At 49.5% G+C, this 23,673-nt stretch overlaps 1 protein-coding gene and 1 non-coding gene across 2 annotated transcripts in view; one reads left to right on the forward strand and one right to left on the reverse strand.

Annotated features, from left to right (window-relative positions):
• Positions 1–2,993: 2,993 nt before the first annotated feature.
• On the reverse strand, positions 2,994–3,092 carry LOC123636320. Its single transcript, XR_006734506.1, has one exon. It is a non-coding gene; the product is annotated as a small nucleolar RNA U13 (small nucleolar RNA).
• Positions 3,093–3,898: 806 nt separating this feature from the next.
• Positions 3,899–23,673, forward strand: part of ABCA4 (ATP binding cassette subfamily A member 4) — a 132,594-nt gene continuing 112,819 nt past the window's right edge. Inside the window, exons 1-5 of the mRNA XM_045547502.1 lie at positions 3,899–4,012; positions 11,677–11,770; positions 12,870–13,011; positions 15,457–15,596; positions 20,957–21,084. Of these exons, the coding sequence (XP_045403458.1) occupies positions 3,947–4,012; positions 11,677–11,770; positions 12,870–13,011; positions 15,457–15,596; positions 20,957–21,084 (570 nt within the window). The 5' untranslated portion in view covers positions 3,899–3,946. The remainder of the gene's footprint in view (positions 4,013–11,676; positions 11,771–12,869; positions 13,012–15,456; positions 15,597–20,956; positions 21,085–23,673) is intronic.

Below are 23,673 nucleotides of genomic sequence, written 5' to 3' on the forward strand. Positions count from 1 at the left end.
CTGCTTTCTCTGAGTTTCCATCAATTTCACGTTTACCCCAATCAATTTATGTTAATGGTGATTATTATGAGAATGAAACAAGCAGTAATTATCAGTACTATTCTTGACTGACTAGGCATATTCTCAGAAATATTTGAGAAAACTGAGAATACAGCTTTTATTTTGACATAATTTTTAAACAACTGTAGTTACCTAAGGAAGCAAATTCATACCTAAATATAAGTATAAAATTGAAAGAGTGAAAAAGAGTTAAATGTCCTCAACATCAGTAATCATTAGGGAAATACAACTGAAAACCATGATGAAATTACTATCTCAGACCCATTAGGATAGATATTAAAAAAACAAAACAAAACATAACAAATGTTGGCCAGAATATGGAGAAATTGGAACCATTGTGCACTGCTGGTCAGAACATAAAATGGTGCAGCTGGTATGGAAAAAAAAAATACAATAGTTCTCTTAAAAATTAAACATAGAAACACCATTTGATCCAGCAATTCCACTTCTGGATATATTCCCAAGAGAATTGAAAGTGGAGACTCAAATATTTTCATATCCATATTCATGGCAGCATTATTCACAGTATCCAAAAGATGGAAACAACCCAAATGACCATGGATAGATGAATGGAAATAAATTCTGCCTCATGTGCTCTGGTCTAAATGTATGTGTCCCTCCAAAATTCGTGAATTGAAATCCTAAACCCCAAGGTGACGGTGTTAGGAGGTGGGCCCTTTGGAGGTGACTAGGTCATGAGGATACAGCCCTCGTGAATGGGATTAGTGCCCTTATAAAAAGAGGCCCAAGAGAGACCCCTTACCCCTCTACTACTACTGGGGTAAACATGAGGACACAGCAAGAAGATGCCATTTATGAATCAGGAAATAGGCCCTCCCCAGACATAGAATCTACTGTCATCTTGATCTTGGATTTCACAGCCTCCAAAACTGTGAGAAATAAATTTCTGTTGTTTATAAGCCACCTAGTTTATGGTATTTTGTTATATAGTAGCTTGAATGGATTAAGACAGCAGGCTACATGGATGAAACTTAAAGAATATGTTTAATGCAATAAGCCAGACATAAAAGTACAAATATAATTCCACTTCTATGAGGTACCTACAGTAGTCAAATTCATTGAGACAGAAAGTAGAACAGTGATTGCCAGGGACTAGGGGGAGAGAGAACTTGGAAATTATTGTTTATTGAGTACAGAGTTTCAGTTTTGCAAAATGAAAAGTTCTGGAATTGATGGTGATGATGGCTGCACAACAATATGAATGCACTTAACACTATTGAACTCTACACTTAAAAATAGTTAAAATGGTAAATTTTATATATACATCAACACCAACAAACAGATTTGTTCAGGAAAGAACACCAGTTAGAACATGCAATTAGAGATGCAATTAGATGATAATGCAATTAGAGTATCATCAACTGAATATAACAAAGTGTTCATAGTTTAACTTTCTCCTAAAAACTATCCCAGAACACTATTTACATAACTAATATCTGATAGCTACACTTTTTTTTTCCCCTTGAGAATTCGGAAGGAGGTATATTCCTTCACCAGCTGTAGCTCCCCTAGAGCAATGTCACTTGCTCTCCAAGTTTATCTTTCTGGGGTAATCTGCTTAGTCATTCCTAGGGCTTAATCTTCCACCTATAGGTTGATAATTCACAAATCTATGTTTCCATCCTAGAAGCTCATTCTTGACTCTAGACCCAAGTATCCAGTGCTTGCTGCATATCTGCACTCAGATGTTGTCATAGGGACTTCAACTTTAATATAACTTTAATATAACAAATGCAACTTTAATATAACAACTTTAATTCAACTTTAATATAACATTCAACTTTAATATAATATTCAACTTTAATATAACAAATGCAAACCCCTCTTCTCCCCCACTTCCTCTACTGCCCATGGACTTCCTCAGGCATCCCCTTCTCAGTTGTAAACATCTCACTATCCTCCCAGCCAGCCCCCAAACCCTGATAGTTCTAGCTGACTTCTCTGTCCCCTTCACCACCCATTTCCAACAAATCACCCAGTACCGCTGCGTCTCCTTCCTTCCTATTTCTCCAGTCCCTCCCCTTCTCTCCATCATGGCTGTCACTGCCATTGCTCATGGTCTCTGCTGTCTTCTAATCTACCCTCACGCTGCTGCCAGTGTGAACGGACTACTCTTGGCGGCCACTGGAGTAAAATCTGTCATGGCCTCCCTCCTGATGAAACCCATGCTCTTTAGCATTCAGCAGGGTCTTAATGATTCTGCACAGAGCTTGCTTCTGTTTGGCAATGCCTGCACTTGGGGGTGGCGGGCAGACCACTTCATAGGTGCTCAGTAAACCTCAATTGAATCAATCATTGTCATCAATTTTTCAGTCTGGCCTCTGTTTCCTTTTCTAGCCTCTTCTTCCGGCATCCTCCACCCATACCCTTCACTCCAGTCATGCTTCACTTCTTGTGGTTTTCCTGGGCAGGATAAGCTATTCCTGCCTCCCTGTCTTTGCGTACAGTTTAAATGGCTTACTTGTTCAAGAACCCAGCATTGTCATGTGAGACCCTGAGCAAAGTACTTAATCTCACTAGGCTTCAGTTTCCTCATCTGTAAAATAGAGCAAATATCTACCTCACAAAATTGTAGTGAGTATAAAATGAAATAACATGCAAACACAGTTTGTAAATCACAAACAAAAATATCATTTTGTGATTCATCAAAGCCTATCTGTTCAATAAATGCCACTACCTATAAGGAGCCTTTTTGACATTCTCAGCAGAAGCTCTCTCTCTCTTCTTGGAAGCCCCACCATGCACAGCCTATAGGCCTGTCACACCCTCCTTGAGTCATCCAAGTCCATGTCCCGTGTCTCTAACCAGACCCCACCAACTCCATGAAGTCAGCATCCATTCCTACCCTACGGTTCTCCCTCCACCCCTAAGGTCTCAAGGGTCTAGAGTCTTTCTTTCTTTTTTTTCTTTCACATCAGATGGGGAATGTGCTGACATCACAAGGTTTGAGGGAGGTACATTTCACAAGTGAGGAAACACCCAATCATCACACTCATGAACTATCAAATGATCTAGAGTCTTTCAATGAGAAACAACTTTTGAGATTTGAGGAGGTAGAGACAAAAAGTCCTGTGGTAAAGAACGAGGGAAGCTTCTATGTGGGTGGCCCTCGGGGTCACAGGTCCATCGCCTGATGATGAGTCTGTCCAGCTGGGGTGACAGTAACTGGCTCTCCCGCTACCGCTCCTACACCCCAGCCTGTGCCACACATTGCAAAGCAATCACAGGCTCTGTCCTGCCGAACCTTGGGGTTCAACCCTGCTCCAGGCAGCCAGAACAAGTTGGTCAATGTTAGCACAAGACATAAACATCATTTATCATTCGCTAAGCTCAGAGAGCCCCAAATGGCTGGCCCACAGCACTGTAGGGCAAGAGAAAGGGCTCAAAAGAGGAGAGATCACTTCAGATCTGCCAGGTGAGTTGACTGGACGTAAAGGGGCAGTCACACCCTGGATGCCAGCTCATGGTGGGCCATTGCGGAGGACAAATGCCCAACCTACATTTATGCACAGAGATTTTGTCCCAAACTGAAGGATCAGAGTTATCCAAAGACATCCCCTCAGGAACCCCAGAAACCCCTCTGGTGGAGGGGACACCTGAGGGTCTTGGTTTCCCATGAAATGCCCCCACCTCAATTCCCTTAGTGCCCAGCCGCTTGTGCCTTTAGGTCTCTCTTTGTCTTCCTAAAAAGGAGCCTACACAGTGCCTGCCTCTTTTCTCCGACAAAGGGCTTACATGTAATTAAAAGGGATTATGCTTTGAAGGGGAAAAGTAGCCTTTAATCACCAGGAGAAGGACACAGCAGCCTGAACCGGAGGCACTCTGAGCCCGGGCCCTGAGTCCTGGTCCTCCTGTGGTCCCCAGCATGGGCTTCGCGAGACAGATACAGCTTTTGCTCTGGAAGAACTGGACCCTGAGGAAAAGGCAAAAGGTAACAGTCACCATCTGCGATTTCAAAGTGAGGCGTGAAGCAAATCAACAGGGTGAAAGCATAGGCTGGGGTGGGCTGGGGATCGGCAGTGAGGGTCAGGGCTTGCTGCCATTCAGCACCAAAGCAGTGTTGAGCCGCCTGTGAGCCTCTGACGAGTGCCCTTTGCAGGAGGACATGCTTCTCCGTCCTCAGCCACATGAAAATCTTTTGCCCACCCTGCATATGAAGCCGTTGCCTGCCCATCCCTCCCCCCACCTCAGGTCTTAAACCTGCCAACCCAGCCCACCACACTCTTGAGCACCCACACGGGGTGGTGGGAGGAACCCCAGTCCCTGAAAAGCTGGCTCAAAGGAAACAAGAATGCCCAACCACTCAAGTAGCCTCCCAGCTCAGGGACAGCTTATTTCATTGCATCTACAAGGCACATTGTTTTTTCACGTTTTAACATTTCTGAAATTGGGTTACAGCTCACGACCAAGTCACAGTTTAACTGGACACATTTTTTTCTTTCTCAGTGGTGCAGAAAAATGACAGTGCATCTTAGAGTTGATTGCGTCCTAGATTCAGTGAGATGCAACACATTATTAACCCACAGACATTTCCTGAGCCCTTTTGGTGAGCAGAAGCGGGGCTGGGTTAGGCTAGGGACCTAAAGCATAAGACACAGAGTCTACCTTGGATTGGCTTCTGTGCAGGCTGGGAAAATCTGAAGTATGCTTGAGACTAAGAGCAATACAAAGTAGCATAGGCCACATATCCCATGAGAATGCAGGCAAGAGCGACAGGAGGTCAGAGAACCCCGAGGGTGTACATGGAAATGCCAACTGGCTTTTGTACCTTATTTCTGGGAAGGGATAAGGCGTGCACATATAACTATAAAGAAATAACGCACTTTGTTGCAGCCTTGCAGCCTTGTGCAAAGGCCAATTGATTCAAGGAACTGCGAAGAGAGGGAAGGGAGGGGCGAGGGATGAGGGCTGGGTAGGGCTGGGATTAGAAAGATGGGAGCGGCAAGCCACGGAGGAGCTGGGGAGGGGACAGGGAGAGACACCCACCAGAGGGAAGAAGAGATGCATTTGTTCCAAACCTTGATTCAGAATGGGTTTAAGTAGCTGGGCCAGGGTTGTCCTGAGCATGGGAAGGAATATTAGGGAAGAAATAGGGCCAAGAGGTGGAACATCTGAAGACCTATGAGTGAGGGTCTCAGTGAGGGGCTAGGCAGAGAAGATTTGTGTGACAAAGTGTTAGCTAAGTATGAAGCCAGTAACTGGGGGGGTGAAAGAGAACTCTGAGGTATCATAGGGCTAGCAACTGCAGGACACAGCTACTCTCTAGGGCTGAGAGAACCAAGGGAAGGAAGAGGAATTATTAAGACTTGGGATCATAGACGGGAGGTCTGTGGAGCTGAAAGTAGGACTTGTGAGGAGGGGGTGCCACAGGGGGACTGCTGGGTCTCTGAGCCTGGTCTCAGGCCCAGACATGAGGCGGGAGCCCTGGGTGGCCGGCGGGTGTGGGGCTGAGGAATGACGGCTCCATAACCAACACAAAAGCAAGCAGCAAGGGACACAGCCCAGCCGTGCACACGGATGTCCAAAGCCTACGTGTGACTGGGACAGGGTACAAGGAGCCTGGAGGGGGAAGCCAAGTCAGAGCTGGCTTGTCTGGGAACACCACGGTCCTCTGGCTGCTTCCCTCTTTCAAAGCTGGTGTCATTTCCACGGTAGCATTACAGTTATTTGTTGCCCCCAGGAACCAAGTGCTCACAGGAATCAGAGACTCAGCCCTTTTTTGCCAGGAGTTTCCCTTCTTGCGTGAAAATACTGACAAAACTTGAACAAGACTCATTATTACATTTACTCATGTATTCATTTGTTCCTTCAATCCACAAATACTTAATAATTTCCAGGCACTGAACCAGGCTCTTGGGTATACAATGGCAAATAAGACATTCCTCACAGTTCCTGCCTACATGATGCGTGTAGTCTGTGGATGGCCAAGGAAAATCCAATGTGCCCTTGTTCTCTCTCTCTCACTTTCCCTCCCTCCCGCATAAGAAATTAAGATTCTCAGTTCATTTTACTCTTGTTTTGCTCTTTGTGGTTCTCAAAAAACATACCTGAGGCCTGTCACTGGTGGCCTGAAATGATTCCACTCCTGTGGCAAGCATGTTGCTGTTACAGAGAATAACTCTGTTTTCAAAGACAGGTTTGGTTCATGTGCCCTCACAGTCTGCTCCCTTCCCTGGTGTTGGTGGCTGTCCCCTTGCTCAGGGGCTCTGCCCTCTCCTCAGGGGGATGGAGCATCAGGCTGAGGACCTTGGCTGGTGCATCTCCCAGAGCCGGGCGTGGTCTGGGGCAGGGCTCACTGGATGCCGTCCTGATAGCCTGGAAATTGAGGTCTCTGTCTGGTGTGCCCCAGATGGCTGTCCCACTGCTACCACATTCTGAGAGCTTCTAGAATGTCTGGGTAAGTTGGAGGTATCCCCCATTACCTCTCAGGAGCTCTGAGAGGGGTCTGTGGCTCCTTTCTAAGCTTTTGGTTCTTCCGGAAACTTCTGCCTCTAGAAAATGGTACTTCTAAGAAAAGTGCAACTCACCAAGCCCATAACTTGGCTCCAGGGTTTTTAATTCCTCAAACATCCACAATTTGGGGTGTTTACTCCTGTGATAGGAGCAAGAATAAAAACAGATACCAAATTTCCTCATTCCTTCTCTCCAATCCTTAAGGGCATAAGATGAAAATCTTCAGATCTCTGCATTCCTCCCTCCTTTTTTTGTTCCTCTGTTAACATTTGTCAAGTATTACTAAGTGCCTGGCACAGTGCTAAGTGTATTACTTCATTTAACCCTCCCAGTGACTCTGTGAGAGAGACCTCTATTATCCCCACGGCACTGATGAGGTAACTGAGGCTCCAGAGAAGGGTTAGTGGGGTTGGACCTGGGATTCAAACCCTTGCCGTGTGACTCCAGGACAGGCGGACTTGGCCGATATACCACACTGCCCCCAGGGATCAAGCCCCATCTAATAGGCTGGCCATTATGTCACCAAGATGGAGTGACCATGTAACTTACCATCCAAACCGGGGCAGTTTTGAGAGTGAAAGGGAACACTATTGATAATTGCACCAGGACAATAACTGTAAACTACCAGGCTTGGCAAACTGGGATGCGTGTTGCCCTCTACCAAGGTGAGCCAGACACATCCACTGCCCTCCTGGTATTCAGGGCCAGGTGGCAGCATGAGGTGTGCGACATGGAGTAGAAGGAAGCATGGTGTGGGGCCGAGGATGCGCTCGGGAGCTCAGAAGGGACGCCAGGGTTGGCGAGGGTGAGAGAAGCCTTCCCAAGGAGTCTGTCCCTACCCCTGTGTTCCAAATGATGAGTACTCCCTGACTGCTCGAGACAAATACACGCCCAGCCCTACTGGCTGTGGACCAGGCGCTGTGCTGGGGAGGGTGTATGAAGGTCACGAGGCAGGGCCTTTGTCCCTGAGAGCTCACTATGTGGGGCCCCTCAGTGTTACCTTCTGCTCCAGGCTAGGACAGGATATTTGGGGGAGGCTTGAGGACTCCTGAGAGCAGGGGACTCATCATTTCCTGCCCCCCAGACCTGGGCACCTGAGACAGCTGTGGCCTTTGTCCTGGGCCCAGCATTGGGTGAGAGGACGTGGCAGGTGCAGGGCAGTGGGGCAGCCAGCTCTGTGTGCCCAGGTTCCAGGTCACATTCGTCCAGGCTAAGCATCCTGTCTGGTTCTCAGTGCGGGAGGGAGAATTACGTGGCTTCTTTCAAGCCTCGGCTACCCTCTTCAAAATCGAAAACACAGAGTGAGGGAAAGAAATCTAACTGGCTAAGTTCTAAAACAACAAGCACAACTCTGCCCTTGCTAGAAACCCCTCCTCCCCATGTAGATTGAATGGTAAAGTGTGGGGAAGAAAGAGAGAAAGAGAAAGACTGAGAGAGAGAGGAAATACCAGTTTGGGAAAAAAAAATTTTCCACCAGCCCCTTCTGAGCCTCGGCTGGGCTTAATTAAAGTTACAGACATGTTTAAAGGGAAGGGGTGGGGGAGTCCGAGCTGCCCAGAAACATGTCTTTAATTATGCTGTGGAATTTCTCCCTGGGGTATGCCTGCGCGCAGTTGAGCACCAAGGACAAGGATGCGGCTCTGGGGTGGGGGGCTGAGCATGACTCGGGAGGGGCAGGAGGAGGGGCTGTTGTGAGGCCAGACCTGTCAGGCTGCTGGTCTTTGTACAAGGAGTGAAGTGTGAGATGCAGCCCCCCCAAAACACATGCTCACAGAATTAGAACAGTAACACTGATCTCTCAACAAATGTTTTTCAAAGGTTACCCACCACCACCTAGACCAGCGGTTCTCAGCCTTGGCTGCACATTGGAATTACTTGAAAAGTGTTCTTTAAAAAAATCCTCATGTCTCATGCCCAAAGATTCTGATGTCACTGACCTGGGGCATGTCCTGGGACCCCCACGTGGTCCTGGCACACAGCCACAGGGAAGCGCTGACCTCAGGCAGTGGAGGGCAGGGATGATAGACAGAAAACAGCAGCCCTAATCCAGAGTTGTGACGAGGAATACAGGCAAAGTGGTCCCAGTCCTAGGGCCAGACACGGAAGGAAGGAAGGAGATGCTGATCCTGCCGCCCACTGATGGGAGGACTTTAAGTTGCAATGCCTTGCAGAGAGCAGGTGCTTTAAAAATACAAGAATGAATGAGTGAGTGAGTGAGTGGATGAGAGAGTGTGTCGCTAGCATTTCAAGAAAGGATGAGATTCGCTAGTTTGGGCTTAAGAAATTTTATCCAGGGGACAGGTAGGCAAGGCTGGCGGATCCCTTCCTGGTGCAAGCTGCTGTTTCTGTAAGGAGCAAGGGACGGTGTGGGGCTTGTTTCTCAGGAAGCCCCGTGTTTCCAAACTGGCAACTGAGCCGTTCTGAATCCAGAAAGGGAGGAGACATGCCTGTAAGAGGAGGGCAGGCCTAAGAGCTCGAAGATAATTTTAATGCTATTTCTTTAATGTGCAGTGTCACCTACAGTGACAGATACACTGCACATCATCTACAGTGTCACTGTGACCCCTGTGACAGTCCCACGAGGCAGTAATAAGTGGCTGTGTTTACTGAGTGTTACCTTGTGCCAGCTGCTGCTGTCCACGTTTGACATGGTTAACTCATTTTATTCTCCAACTGCTCTGGGAGGGAGGTCCTGGTATCGCCCCCATTTTGCAGATGAGACCCTTTGGTACAGAGGAGTTGAATGGTCATATAGCTAAGATGGAGCAGGCTGGCTAGGAACCCCAGTACTTGGTCCCAGAAGGATGTGCTCTTAACCCTCAGTGTACACTGTAGGAAAAAGTAGCAGTCCTATTTCATAGATGAGAAAACTGAGACTCAGGGGTTGAGCAAACCCAAAAGGGGCTATTAACCCAGATCTTCCCACCACTCTCAAATCAGCATCAATGTTCAGCACACCAGCCTGCTCCCAGATTGCCGTTGCTACGTGGAAGGCAGCTGATGTACTTGGAGAAAGCCAACATTGCATGCCATTGTCTTAAGGAGGAGTCAAATGTGTGGAATCTGGACAGGCTGTCTCATTTCCCTGGTGAAGACACCAGGAACATCTTCCGGTTTCATCACTTGCACATACCTGTCAAACTTGCTCCCAGAACTTACCCATTGACGGGAGGATCCCACATAAAGGCAGAGGCCAGTGTACATGCCTCTGGGGTGTGCCGTTTGTCAAATCTGCAGACTGTTGGTGACGCAAGCCCCTGTGTCACCTCCAGCTTTCCCGGTGGGGCCTCCTAGACCAGTCTTGACAAAGGCTCCCTCATTTCACAGATATTTATTGAGCACCTATTGTGAATCCCACCCCTTGTGGAGTGCTGGAATCACAGTAGTGATGAGGACAGATGTGGTCACTGCTCTCAGGAGGCTTCCAGCCCATGAGGGCTCCACAGCCTTGCAGGAGTAATGAGCCTGAAGTGTGATGAGTGATAAGTAGGGCAGTCTCGGCAGCTGGAGGAGAGTTGTGTGTGGTCAGGGACTGGGATGCCAGCAGTGAGATGGGGCCGGCTGAGGCAGAGGCCCAGCCTGGCCAACCTTGACCTGAATGCCCTGGGGGGAGCTGCCAACATTCTGATACTAGCAAGTGTGCTTGGGGTCAGTCCCCTCGACACTAGGTGGGGATTGCCCAATATTGTTTTGCCATCTTGTGGGAAAAAGTGTAGCAGGAGCTCTGAAAAATGAGTGTACTAAAGAAAATCTATTCTCTCTTCTTCCCATGTATGTGTGTGTGTGTGTGTGCGTGTGCTTCCCTAACATATCCTCCCTACCATATCCTCCCTACACATATTTTGAATAAAACATTTTATAAAAAGTTATAACTGCATAATCACCATCTGCCCTAGACAGTTTTTGCTTTTTCTTCAATGCATGATCACTTTTCCTACCAATTTATTTTCTAATTTGTTGTAATTCAGTTGCTAGGAGACCATTTTTTAAAAAGCAGAACATGATTTGTCCCTACTGGCATGAAAGGAACAAACACTTTTTTGAGCACCTGCTATGGGCTCCCCCATTTTGCTAAGATCCTATTTGCATTTCTTTGAGAGGAAAACAGCAAAGGGTTACATTAAAGACCATGTGAACAGCCCCTCACCGATCTATACGCATCCAAGTGTTTATTCCCAGCCAGCTGCTTAAAATCTCCTTTAGCTCTTATGAGTTTCCTTCCTAAGGTTTCTGGAGCAGGGGGTGGGTAGGAGAACCCTCACAGCCCCAATTCACACTCCCTCTCCCTCCTCCCCTCCATAGTGCCCCAGCTCCAGCCTCCACACCGTGTGCAATGCCATAGCGTAGGGCCTGCAACAGTCAACTGGCTCTTCTTCTTTTGGAGTCAAGAGTCCTTAAGCTCTACAATAAACCTAAATTTAAATATCGACTTTCAACCATATGCCCTGCTTTTTTTCTTTAAGCAACAGACATTGTTGAAGGAAAAATATTGGTAAACCAGATTTTTGTTGACTTTGCTATGGATCATAGTACTTCACAGTCATTTGCTCATTTGCTCATTCATTCATTCAGTGACCACATTTGCAAGGTCTGCTTTGTGCTAGAAGGCAAGGTAGCAGGGCAGGCAGAGAGAGCACTGGCCCTGGAGACAGGAGATGGGTCTTTGGTTCTGATGCTGTCACTGCTGATGGGACACTGCCCAGGTCACTTGCCCTCTCTGGGCCTCTTTCCTCATCTGCAGAGTCACTACCTGCAGCATCAGGGTTACCTGGGAGCTTGTGAGAAATGCAGCTCTGGGCAGACCCCAGTGAGTCAGAGTCTGCACTCACCAGCACAGCGACATTTAAAGTGCCCCAAAGCCCATGATCTTGAGGCTCCTTTATGAAAGTCTTGTGCTGATGCAGTTTCCTAAAACAGAGGCAGAGTAGAGCCCAGATGGACACAAAATATGGTTGGTATAATAAATCAGGTAGAGGCATTATAGGAGGGGGCATAAAAGAAGGAAGCTCTTTACGTAAGTATACCAGAACCAAAGTCCTACTGCATGGACAGGCGCCAAGGTGAAGTATGTCTGCTCTGGCAGTTTCCTATCTATACTCTTAGCACCACTGGCCTTTCTCTCTTTTTGTTTTGTTTTTCCAGATTCGGTTTGTCGTGGAACTCGTGTGGCCTTTATCTTTGTTTCTGGTCTTGATCTGGTTAAGGAATGCCAACCCACTCTACAGCCAGCATGAATGTAAGCATAGCAGGGCCTGGGCCTCAAAGAGACACCAGTCTGGTCCCTTTGTCTAGAAAGGTCTTGGGGGTGGAGGTGCAGGGATTGGGTCTGCTTATCATCATTCCATGTCTACATGCATAAAACAGATTCATCAGCGTTACACAAATGTTTAATCCTACGCATTGCATTCTAAGCAAATACTTACATGTGGTTACTTAAGGATTGTGTAATTTTTTTGTTTGTTTTGTTTTTGTTGGTTTATTTTTTTCATATCTAAACTCTCATTTGTTTTAAAGAGAACAGATTATAAGATTATAGATGAGTTCTCTAAAATATTTCAGAGACCAATTTAGGGGATTTCTTATTCACGGTGCTAGAGAAAAATGAGGAGAAGGGGTTCTATAAGATTATACTTAATAAAACATTATTTCTTGGACCTCTGAGGTGTTCGAGGACCTAGGATGAACCTAGTGAAAGACTCTTTTATGCTCTACCATTCTGGGAGCGATTTCCTCTAGTTTCTGGCCGGAATGACATCTCCCTTTGGGCAGCTGATGTGAAGGCCTCCACAGTTGTGCAAAGCTGCTGGGTCTTCCTTCACCCCCTGGTTCGTGAGTGGCAGGGCTCAAGCTGTGAATCTACCTCCTGTCCATCACACTCTTGCTTCTTTACCTCACCCCCACCCCCACCCCCGGAGCTTCTAACCTGTAGCCTGCAGCTTGCTTGGGGGTGGGTACTCCTGCTGAGAACACACTGTCGATTGTCCAAGGGATAGATGAAACTCTTCTCTAGCGTCAGCAGCTCGTGGAGGTGGAGACTTCCTGAGCTAACATCCCCGGCCCCTCCCACCACAAAATGATTTGTCCCGCCTTCCTTCCCCTTCTGCGCTTCCATCCATGTCTTTGCTAGAACATTTTTCTGTCTCCCCACTACACCAGGAGCTTGAGAGAGGAGGCCTTGTCTTTAGCACCCAGCGTGTATAAGATGCCCCTGCTTCTTACTTGTCGGTGAATGAAGGAGAGCACCAGGGCTCCTTCCCAAAGAGGCCCTGTCTCCTAGAGCTGTGTCCAGCTTGGTCTCCATGGCTCACTTCTTGTCTTCATTTCCTGTTTTAAAGGCCATTTTCCCAACAAGGCGATGCCCTCAGCAGGAATGTTGCCATGGCTCCAGGGGATTTTCTGCAATGTGAACAATCCTTGTTTTCGAAGCACCACCCCAGGAGAATCTCCTGGAATTGTGTCAAACTATAATAACTCCATGTAAGTGTTGAGATACCCACCATGCCGGGAGGAACTTGCACACCCCTTCATTCTTGCCCTGCACCGAAGTGCATGCACACACAGAGCATGCAGCACTGGAAGTGTTTTCGTGGCTTGCTGAGTCCCCTAATCTCTGAGGAGCAGAGCAGGTTTCCTCTCTGGAACATTCTATTAATATCAGGACACTTGGGGAGAAAGCACCAAACTAAGACCACATGAACACAAATTTTTGGTCCTTGGATCCCTAAGATGTGACCTGGAGTTTGATGGCAGCCCCCTACTGAGCTGTGTCACTGGCTCCTAGACGGATGACTAGGGTGGAGTCAGAAACACTCAGTTCCCCTCACCCCATCAACCCCGACAGATCAACACATCACTGTTTCTTTAAAAGCTTTCTTGGACATCTAAGGGCTAAGAAAACGTCAAGGAGCATTGAAAGGGTAAATGAAATCAGATTTACGATATGAAGCTTGCTTTCTGGGAGAAAAAGACCAATTCCAAATCCTTTGTTGTGACTGCCGTCCGCACCCTTGCATGGTGAGGAGTCTTGGGACATGGCTCAAGAGCAGTGATTATTAACCTGTGGGGCTGGTGAGCATTCTAAGAGCTGATGAAAGCTGATGGCCCCTCTCCAAAGAAAAATGGACACACACACCAAACAGTAGGTCGTACATGTGATTTCAGGGAACTGGAACTTGTGGACTCCAGGTTAATAACCTCTGGCCTGGGGTCGAATTTTAAGTCAAATCCCATAGGAAGAGAGTCTACCTTTGGAAGTCCCTTTCAGAGCTTTGGGAATACATGGTGCGAGCATGTCCTATAGACAGAGGCTCGTGGATGTGCACAGGGCCATCCTTACCTGCTCTGCAGACCTTGAGCCACACTTTGTGAAGGTTATACCTGAAGGTCACCAGCAAGGGCTTGTTGGGGACCAAGCTTTACCCTACTTGTGTAAACACCAGGTCGGGGTCAACTGAGATATACGGTTACTTCAGTTTTATCCTTAGAGGAGCTCAGTATAATTCCTCCAGGACAAGCCTGCATTTAGACTTTAAAAAAAAAGAACATTCGTTAGGTCAGCCTGAGCTTGGAGGTGGCCCTCTCCATGGGGAACAAACTATGGCAGCTTGTGCCCCATAATGGCAGGGTTGAGTAGTTGTGACAGAAACAGTATGGTTTACAAGCGTATAATATTTATCTGTTTGCTGACTCTAGATTATGGGAAGAGAGAACAAGGAACACCTTTCTTCCTAAAAAAGTGAGGGAGGTGATAGTTTAGCTGGGCTCCCAGTGCTGCCTTGAAGTTTTAGTTTACAGGCTTCACTTTCACTTAGACACCCTGAGGTTCCTGAAAAGAAATGCCTGCCCATCTAGAGACCCATGGGGTCCCATGGTGGGATCAGGGAGGCTTGTGCGGAGCTCTGGTGGGACTGGCCCTGGCAGTGTTTATAGATGCTACTGGGGAAGACTGAGGGTGGGAGCTGGGGAAGGGGGCTCCAGACTGCAGCTGCACTTGGCATTTGAACCTAGAAAGCTGGGTTTCACATTTCATACACATATTGTGGGGGAAATATTAGCTTATTCAAGGTTCTTCTGCTTGCAAGGCACAGAAACTCATTCAAACAAGCTCAAGCCCCAGAAGGAAATGTATGATTTAGATGCTAGCTAGACCTTCTCACACAGCCAAGGGCAGCAAGGCAGGGCTCCGGAGAGGCAGGCCAAGAACTGGAGAGCCGTCAGGAGCTGCTTCCTCTGCTCTCTGCCGTCTGGGCCTGCAAGGTCCAGCCTCTCTGTCTCTCGGTTCATCCACTCTGGTCACCTCTCTCCATGGACCAGTTTCCCCTGTTCCTCAATGCCCAGGCAGCTACTGGTCACCCAGTCCATAGCACCCCAGCTTGGGCAATCAGAAGAGCACCCTGAATACTGTTCCAATTCTTGGAAACCAGTCTGTTTGGCCCAGCTTCATTCTCCCTGTCCAATCGGCCTTGGCAGAGGTGCATGCGTGCACGTGTGTGCACGTGTATGCATGTGTGTGTGCAGGGAGGATCAAGCATGGCTGTCAGATCCTGCCCCCATGACTGGGTGGACGGGAGGTCTCAGAGAAGTGGTAAAGGCTGGGAAGACCCTCCTATGATACGTACCAACAGCATCCTGTTTAAGGCTTCTCTGGACAAGAGACACACAGAGCATGGGTCTGAGAGGTGATCTGGCCCTGCCAAAACTGCAAGCCTGAACCAATCGCTCACCACTCCTGTCTGTTGGCCTATATGTATGAGGAAGTAAAAATAATATGTCTTTCTCCTTCTGCCTTGGCAGTGTTATAAAGGTACTTAAGGTAGTAGCTAGGTCAAGCACATGGTATCTTGAAAAATAGCACAAGGTGTTATTATTATAAAAAAAGACAGATATTTCTTTATTGATGAAATATATTTGTCCTTCATCCAGCTTAGCAAGGGTGTATCGAGATTTTCAAGAACTCCTCATGGATGCACCAGAGAGCCAGCACCTTGGCCACGTTTGGACAGAGCTCCGAACCTTGTCCCAATTCATGGACACCCTCCGGACCCATCCTGAGAGAATTGCAGGTAAGCTGGGCTTGCCTCACTCAGTGAGGAGACTGAAGATACAGGAAAGAGTGGGAAGGTTTGGTAAAAAAAAAAATACTAAAGGAAGAGGGAAGGGACGGGCTCTAGAGGCAGCATGAGGATCGCCTTGGAGAAGATGCCTCTTCTTTCACGCCAGGAAGGGAGAAGGCAGGAAGTAGGGAAGGAGGGCAGGAAAGGTCTCATCCCAGGTAAGTCTAGAGGCAGAAAGAAGAACGTGAAGGGAGATGGCACTCTGGGGAGTATGTGGCTAGGTGAAGGCCCAGAAGCACGGGGAGAGGGGTTTGCAGAGTTTGGCAGAGGTGTGCAACCGTTTCACAGAGGCCTAGAGAGACAGCTAACCTGGAACATGTAGAAGCAATGCTACGTATCAGCAAGGAGCCAGGGAGGTCAGAGACCTCATGTTATCTTGACATACAGATGTGTCATTGTACTATTTCTCCCGGTAATATTTAGCACCCAGGCCCTGAGGCAGAGCAGGTGGAGAGGGGGAGATGCAGGGCTCGGATGTGGAGGGAGGCACCACACAAGGCCAAGTGGGCGCGGAGCTGAGGGCAGTGACTGGCCCACAGGCATCACGTCCAGGCTGCACGAGGAGGGACAAGAAGCCAGAGGGACTGAGACTGGTGGGGTGAATGGACAGTCCAGGGAGTAGAGGTCTCCTGGGCTCCACGGCCCTGTGTAAAAAACTCAAGTCAGAAAGAGAAATATGTGCATTAAGGATTTTGAGGGCAGGTAGGAAGGGTGGGAACAGGCCCCTGAGTGTGGTCATGGTGAAACGGCGTGAGGGTCAGGGTCAGGTGATGGAGAGGCACAGGAAGGAGGGGCCAGGCTGCTGGCACCTACATGGACACTACTGTGGTCGTGCAGGAAGATGGCAGGAGCCAGACACCTGGGTAGAGAGCAGTGAGGAGGAGAGATGGAGGAGTTTGTCTCTCCTCCCCAGGGGAAAGTCAAGGAACACACAAATCCAACAGCAGTAGCAACATCAACATGTCTGTTTAAAAGTCTAAGTGGATGTTGTGTGGTATCACGTCTGTAGTAGGCTCCTCTGAGGACAGCTAGGGGGACAGGACATGGCAGCTGGAACCCCTTCCCAAGAGGGGCATAAATGAGTGACTGAGAGGAATTGAGAACTCCGGGAATCCAGGGATTACTGCAGCCTGGTGGGTGGAGAGAGCCCTTCAGGAAAAGACTGCTAAGAGGGGGAAGATTGCTCAAGGGACAGGGCTCAGAGGCTGGAAGATAGCAGTTTGGAGCTTCTGGGAGACGTATGCTTCTAGGATGGGGGTGGGGGGTGACTCTAAGGATGACCTTGGAGGTTGACAGGGATGAAGAAGGTGATGGGAGGTGCTGGACAGAACAGCTTCTGCTCTGAGTACCAAACAACACAGGTGGGAGAATGGTCTAAATCAGCCCCCGGGACTCCTCCCCCACGCAGTGCAGCTTCTTCAACATATAGCAGACATTAGGCACCTCCTGTGAGCCAGGAACCGGGGGGCTCCTCTCTGGGGGTGGAGAGATGAGTCAGGCCCAGTGCCCGCCCACAGAGGGCTCACAGAGCAGAAATGGAAAGAGACAAGTGAGCAGACAATGACCACAGCATGTGGGGGGGCCTGGTGGAGGGAAGTGGGGGACTTCAAGGGCCCTGGGGAGTCAGCAGGAGAAACTGCTCCAAAGAGAATCGGCTCCTCCTCCCATCCGGCCCCCTTCTGCCTTCTCTCTCTGTGAGAGCAAGAAAGGACAGGAGTATGTTCAGATTGGTGCGTTAAGATTGCTTAATTATATTCTAATTGTTCCAAAAATAGTAAAGCATAGACTTTATGTGGTTATTTTCTACAAACCACATTACAAACACTACATTCTTTGCTGCTCTGGGTAGGATTTTATTTTAGTGAGCTCAAGTTTGAAGACCCTTATAAGGTATGAGTACAATTAGCATTTTAAGAGTCAGAAACTAGCCCCCTTCTATCCCCCCCCATCACCAACCAGAAAGTGTTTGTTTCCAGGTTTAAACAAGCAGATGAGGAAGTGGGCTGTCCAACTCTTGGCATGACTGTACAGCTCCTGCTTCCAGTGGGGTGATGATGAGGCAGACATTTCACTTAAGTGTCTGATCATCACTTGAGCCTTGCTGGAAGGAAGCGTAAAGGAAGTAATTTCAAACCACAATTTCTCTGTGGTTTTTACAATGTGTATATAAGAACCAAAATCACTACTTCTTAACCCCAAAGCAGGACTGATTTTGAATTGACATTAGAGTGGGCCCTTCTGCAGGCCTGGGCCATGGGTAGAATTTCCTAACAGAAAGTAGGTCCAGGATAAGGGCTCAGGAAGGCCGGCCAAGGCTCCCCAAAGGCTGGGAATAGAGGCTCCAGAATCCCTGACCTTAGTGGCCGTGAGAGGGGCCAAGGGTCCATCCCCAAGTAAGGAACATGGTCTCTGAAGGAATTCCAGGCCAGGGACTGAAGCCCACTGTTGGGACCACAGACTATTTCAGAGTCTTTTGGAGAGTCATCTGGGGACGGTGCTCACTGTGAACGTGGCATCCTCAGCCCAAAGCCAAGCCTTTGAAAGTGAGGTGGGCGTGTGACACTGGGGTGTGCTTTTGCCTGTCAGTTCCCTGGTCACCTGGGAAAGTATGCCAGTGGCTGACCCGGGCAGCATTTTCCTTTCTTAGCAAACCTGTAGTACTACATTCTCAGCAGGGGAGGATTAACGGTAAAAGACCAGACGTGAAGCCCCCTCCCTTCTCACCCCCAAGCAAGTTCTGTGGTCTCTCAATCATCTTTAAAACACCTTCTTCGTGTGAGCCCCACACATTCCCTCCCGCCCAGCCCTCGGCTCCCCTGAGCTCAGTGGGCCTCAGCAGCCCCCACCCCCAGCCCCTAATCCTCCCAGGGAAGAGAACAAGAAGAACCACATTTTAAACTAAATTTATTTTTCTTTCCTCAGGCCCTCAGTTCGAATTTCGCCCCCAGGAGTCTAGCAAAGCTCTGTCTGGTATCAGCCACCTCTTGCGCTGGGGCCCAGCTCTCCCCGCAGGGTGGCCCCAGCCCTCCTCAGGTGCAGGGTGAGCCAGCACGCTCCTCCCGGCTCCCAGGGCCACCACCGCCCAGTCACCTGGGTGGTCTATTGTGCAATGCCTGACAAAATCCGGCCCAGTTTCCCTTGTTTTGCCCCTTTCCCAGCAAGATATTTGTATGTAAGGTCAGGTGAGTGAGTTAAAGAATAACTAAGAGATAAACAGTCAAATGGGGTCCTGACTTTCAGGTCAAGACAAGTATTTACTGAGTGCCTCTTGTCATTCAGTTGACATTTATTGAAACCCTGATTCGATGTCAGGCTCTATTGCTGAGTGTCAGAGAGAGGTGACCTCAAGGGCTTACATTTGTGTCCCCAGCACTGCTAGGTGCAATGTGTGTAGTAAAAGCAGGATCCATAGCCCCCAACTCTCAAGAGGCCTTGGTGTGCGTGCGTGCGTGCGTGTGGGGTGTGCGCGTGCGTGCGTGTGGGGTGTGCGCGTGCGTGCGTGTGGGGTGTGCGCGTGCGTGCTGGGGATGGTGTTGCTGGAATGAGAGCACGCAAGGCTGATGGACATGAGTGACTGGGAGAACAGTAATTGAGCTGCGCCTCAGGGGAAGGAAGAAAAGCAGGGGGAGCTGGGTTTGAAGGTAGCAGGATTTATGTGATGGAAAAGGAGGGAAGACAAGAATAAAAGAGAGCAGCGCCTCCCAGAGCCCTCCTCCTCCCTTCCATCCCTGTGTTCGGGTCCTCCCAAAGCCCTGGGACTTTTCCTGTGCAAAGGGGAGTGGCGGGGGCTACCCGTTGGCATGGCTCTCAGGAGCACCCACCGGGGCAAGAGAGGCCACCATGTGGTGGGCCCCCAGGACTGGTTGCCCCTGCCCCAGCTGTGTGGGCAGGCCTGTGGTGCTGACCCAAGACCTTCCGAGAGGAAATTATCAGCAATGTCAATCTGTACAGGGGAAGACAGAACCTGCAAATGGAAAGGATGGCTGTCAGGCACTGGGGGGCAGGCTGCTTGAGGAGGGGAGAATTTGGAGAGGGAGAGAATGGGATGCCGTGGAGTTGGGAGCAGGAAGCAGTGGGGCGTGTGATGATTAGAGCTAGTCAGAGAAGAACTAGGAGGTAAGCAGTCAAGCAGGCCCCTGGAGACCTTGGGGTGCAGAGATTAGCATTTTCTTGCAACCCAGTGCTTTCCCTTCATGTTGAAATGGCTTCGCAGAGATCTGGGCCTGTCGGGCTCTTCTCTGGCCAGTGCCCCACGAATTGCAGCAGTGGTTGGCTTGAAGCTGAGCACTGGCCCTGGGGGAAGCAGGCGGAGGAGGGGGGTGCTGGTGTGAATTGCCTGGGAGGGGTAAGCATAATATTAATGTGTCAGAACAAGCATTTATTGAGTACTGATGATCTTCAGGCCTGGGAGCTAAGCACTCCACATTCCTTACCCCATGTCACTTCTACGACAATCTTGTGAGGTAGATGCAGAAAGTGCGGACAGAAGAGGCTACTCACCTGCCAAAAGGTCACCTTAACTGTTAGCAGTCCTTTATGCCTCCTTATAAAGAAACTCCTGCTTCCCGTGGGTTTTGAGAGGAGCTGGAGAGCGTGTGAGGGCTCATGAGGCAAGCCCTCGTGATGGACCATCTCCTCTTTCCACGTGAAGTTCTTGCTCTCAACAGCCCCATCTCTCTCAGTCCATGGTAATAACCTGAGCATCTCAGCCTGAGCTGAGATGGCAGAAATGCTAAGAAGGGTACTCTATCCCATGACAACTGCAGTGTAGGCAAAGCATATACCTCCTGCAGTCCTAGACCAGGGTTTAGGGTTTGGCAGTATTGACATTTGGGGCCAGGTAATGCTTTGTATGGGGGAGAAAGAGTTGTCCCATGCATTGCAGAATGTTTAGCAGCATCCCTGGTCTCTACCCACCAGCAACTCCCCGGCTGTGACAACCAGAAATGTCTTTGGATATTGCCAAATATTCCCAGGGGAGCAAAATAGCCCTGCTCTGGCTCCCCACTCCCCCCTTGAGAAGCCCTGTCCTAGACCAACCCCACAGAGCAACTGCCACCCCCACCCCCACCCAGCTCCCTTTTTCTACCTTCTGTGACTTATGGAATTGTGCCCAGCTGCCTCAGCAGTAAATGCTGTGTTGGTGACAGCCTACGGGCAAGAGCTCCCCCCCTCCCCAGGTGCTCCCAGGGAGCCCAAGAGCTGAGCCTTCTTCTGAGAGTCAAGTTAGAAATGTTTCCAATCACTTCTGGCTGTTTTCCCTTTTTGACCTATCTCCCCTTCAACACCGTTCTTTCATTCACGTACAGGAAGAGGAGTACGAATAAGGGATATCCTAAAAGATGAAGAAACACTGACACTATTTCTCATAAAAAACATTGGCCTGCCTGACTCCGTTGTCTACCTTCTGGTCAACTCCCAAGTCCGTCCGGAGCAGGTAGGTGGCTGTCACTGGCGGGGAGCCACACTCAGAGCCTGTATTTAGAAGAACACCAGGGGGTCACCTGAGATAGTGCACGCTCTCATCACAGGATTCTGAAGCCGCACACATCCTGGCAACACTTAAAGCCTCTCAGGTTTTTATCACTGGAAGGAACCTTAGGGAGCACGTGGCTGGACCCCCTCTTAGAGCTGAGGAAACCAAGGGCTATGCATTTACTCAGCCAGTAGTTAGGAACAAGGCAGGCGAAGCCCCAACCCGGGGCGACAGTCACATGAGTAGAAGATCTGCCATGTGTCTCCGGTTGTGATAGGTGCTGGGAGGACAACCCAGCAGGGTCAGGAGTGAGAGAAGGACGGCAGCAGCGTGGGATGGGGCAGTCCCAACAGGATGGCCAGGGAAGGCCGTCCTGAGGTGGCATTTGAGCAGAGTCGACTGGAGAGAAGGCAGCCGTGCAAACTGACAGGAGCGTTCTGGGCTGAGAAACTGGCAGCGCAGGCCCTGCACGTGCTGACGTGACCTCCCGAGGTTCTAGAACATGATTATGCTACTCTCCTGGACCACTGTCTCCTCAGGGCCTGGCAAACTCCTTCTACCCGCCGGTGCCTTTCTGACCTATACCCCCCAAAGTGTTTTCCATCCCTTTTAATAATCTCCTGTATTTATACAGAGCGTTTTTACCACTGACACATGACTTTCAGGTCTGTTAGCTGCTTTGTTCTTCACAATGACCCTGAAATGGGTCAAACAGATCGGGAGACTTGGGCGTCCTATGGTGGGGTGGTTTGTGCACAGCTGTAGGGCTAGAAATGGTCAGAGCCAGAGTAGAGTTCAGGTCTTCTCAATCCTAATCCAGTGTTTCTTACTGTAGTTCAGTTGTTCTCGCAGTCCAGAGAGCTCGTCAGGAATGCAGATTCTCAGGCCCCACCCCAGACCGACTGAGTCCCAAGCTCTGGGATGGGGCCCAGCAATCTGTTCGTACTCGCTCTCCGGGTGGCTCTGCTGCCCTCCTGGGCCCCCCGCCCAGCCTCCCTAGTGAGGTCCCCAGTGCGATGAACACAATGAGAACGCAAGGCGGGCAGCGGCCCACAGCCCAGACACCCCCTCACTGTCCTCGCGACTCGGGGGAGACGGAGATGTGCACACAATGTCAGGGCCTGTGGGGGTCCTGAGGTAATCTGAGCCCAGAGGAAGGGGGCCCCCACCCCAGCTGGGCAGGACTGGCTCCTGGAAGGGGGTTTCACGCTGGTTCTCTGCACAGTGCAGGAGCCCATGCCTGCTTTTCTGGCTTCACAGGCCCAGAGGTTTTTCCCGAGACTAGACAAGGGGAACTGAGAGTCAGCCCAGAGCCGGCATGAGCCTGGCGCCCGCGGTGCCCAGGCCCTGGTGGCGGTGTGGCTTTGGGCCCTTGAGGCTGCCCAGCTGCCCTGCCCTGCCCACTTCCCCTCCCGCGCCCACCGAGGGGCTCTGTTGGCAGCGCTGATTGCTCATTTTCCCCTTTGCTTTCTCTTCAGCTCATAAAACTCAAGTCCTGGCAATGCCTGTGAGGATTTCCAGTTGGTAATAAAATGGAGATGGAGATAAGGGCAGGAATTTAGGGGAAATTTCTTTCCTCTTCCTTGCTGACGTGAGGTTTGGGTCTCTAGTGCTGTGCCTGTGGCGTCAGGGCTGAGGCCTTTCACGTGGGAGGACAAGGCCCGGTCACCAGTGCTGGCTCTGAGCCGCTGAGGCTCCCCCACCAGCAAGCCCGAGCCCCTGCGCCTGCCAGGCCGGTCCTGCCCGCTGGCTCCCTCTGCGCCCCCTGGGCTTGTGGCTATGCAGCAATCATCCTTGTTAGCTGTGGAATTTTTGTCCTTTACCATCAGGACTGGATTCCCCTCCTGGTCCTTTCTGCTTTGTGTCTGAGCACAGCTCTGAAGGAATTGAGTCATTCGCCTCCATCTAGGGAATCATTAGAAGATGAGAGTGGTAGCTTCTCTAGTTCATCCCCGGTCCCACCCCCAGCTCTGTAAACTCCTGGACATACTTCAAGGCCAGCTCAAGTATTGCCTTCTTGGTGAAATCATTCACAAACCCTCCTTTCTTTGCCCTGCTCTCTCCCTCTTCCCTATTGGCAAAGAGCTCACAGGTTGTGGTTAAGCTCTGGGTTCAAATATCAGCAAGGCCACACACTTAACTGTGGCAAGTTAATGAACTGTTCTGTGCCTGTGTTTCTTCATTTATAAAATGGAAATAATAAAAGTATCTACCATCCATGATGGCTGTGAGGGTTAAAAGAATTAATATATATGAAACACTTAGAACGGTGCCTGACACATAGTAAACAATAAATGCTAGCTAGCTGCTTTTACTAGAGTTTCCTTTTTTTTTTTTTTTTGAGACAGAGTCTTGCTCCTCTGTTGCCCAGGCTAGGATGCCATGGGATCAGCCTAGCTCACAGCAACCTCGAACTCCTGACCTCAAGCAATTCTCCCACCTCGGCCTCCCAGAGTGCTAGGATTACAGGCATGAGCCACCGTGCCCCGGCCACTAGAGGTTCTTAACATTCCCTGTTCTGTGTTCTAGTTTCACCATGTTCATTCTGGC

The sequence above is a fragment of the Lemur catta genome, chromosome 3 (assembly GCF_020740605.2).
Source record: "Lemur catta isolate mLemCat1 chromosome 3, mLemCat1.pri, whole genome shotgun sequence".
NCBI classification, from domain to species: Eukaryota; Metazoa; Chordata; class Mammalia; order Primates; family Lemuridae; genus Lemur; species Lemur catta.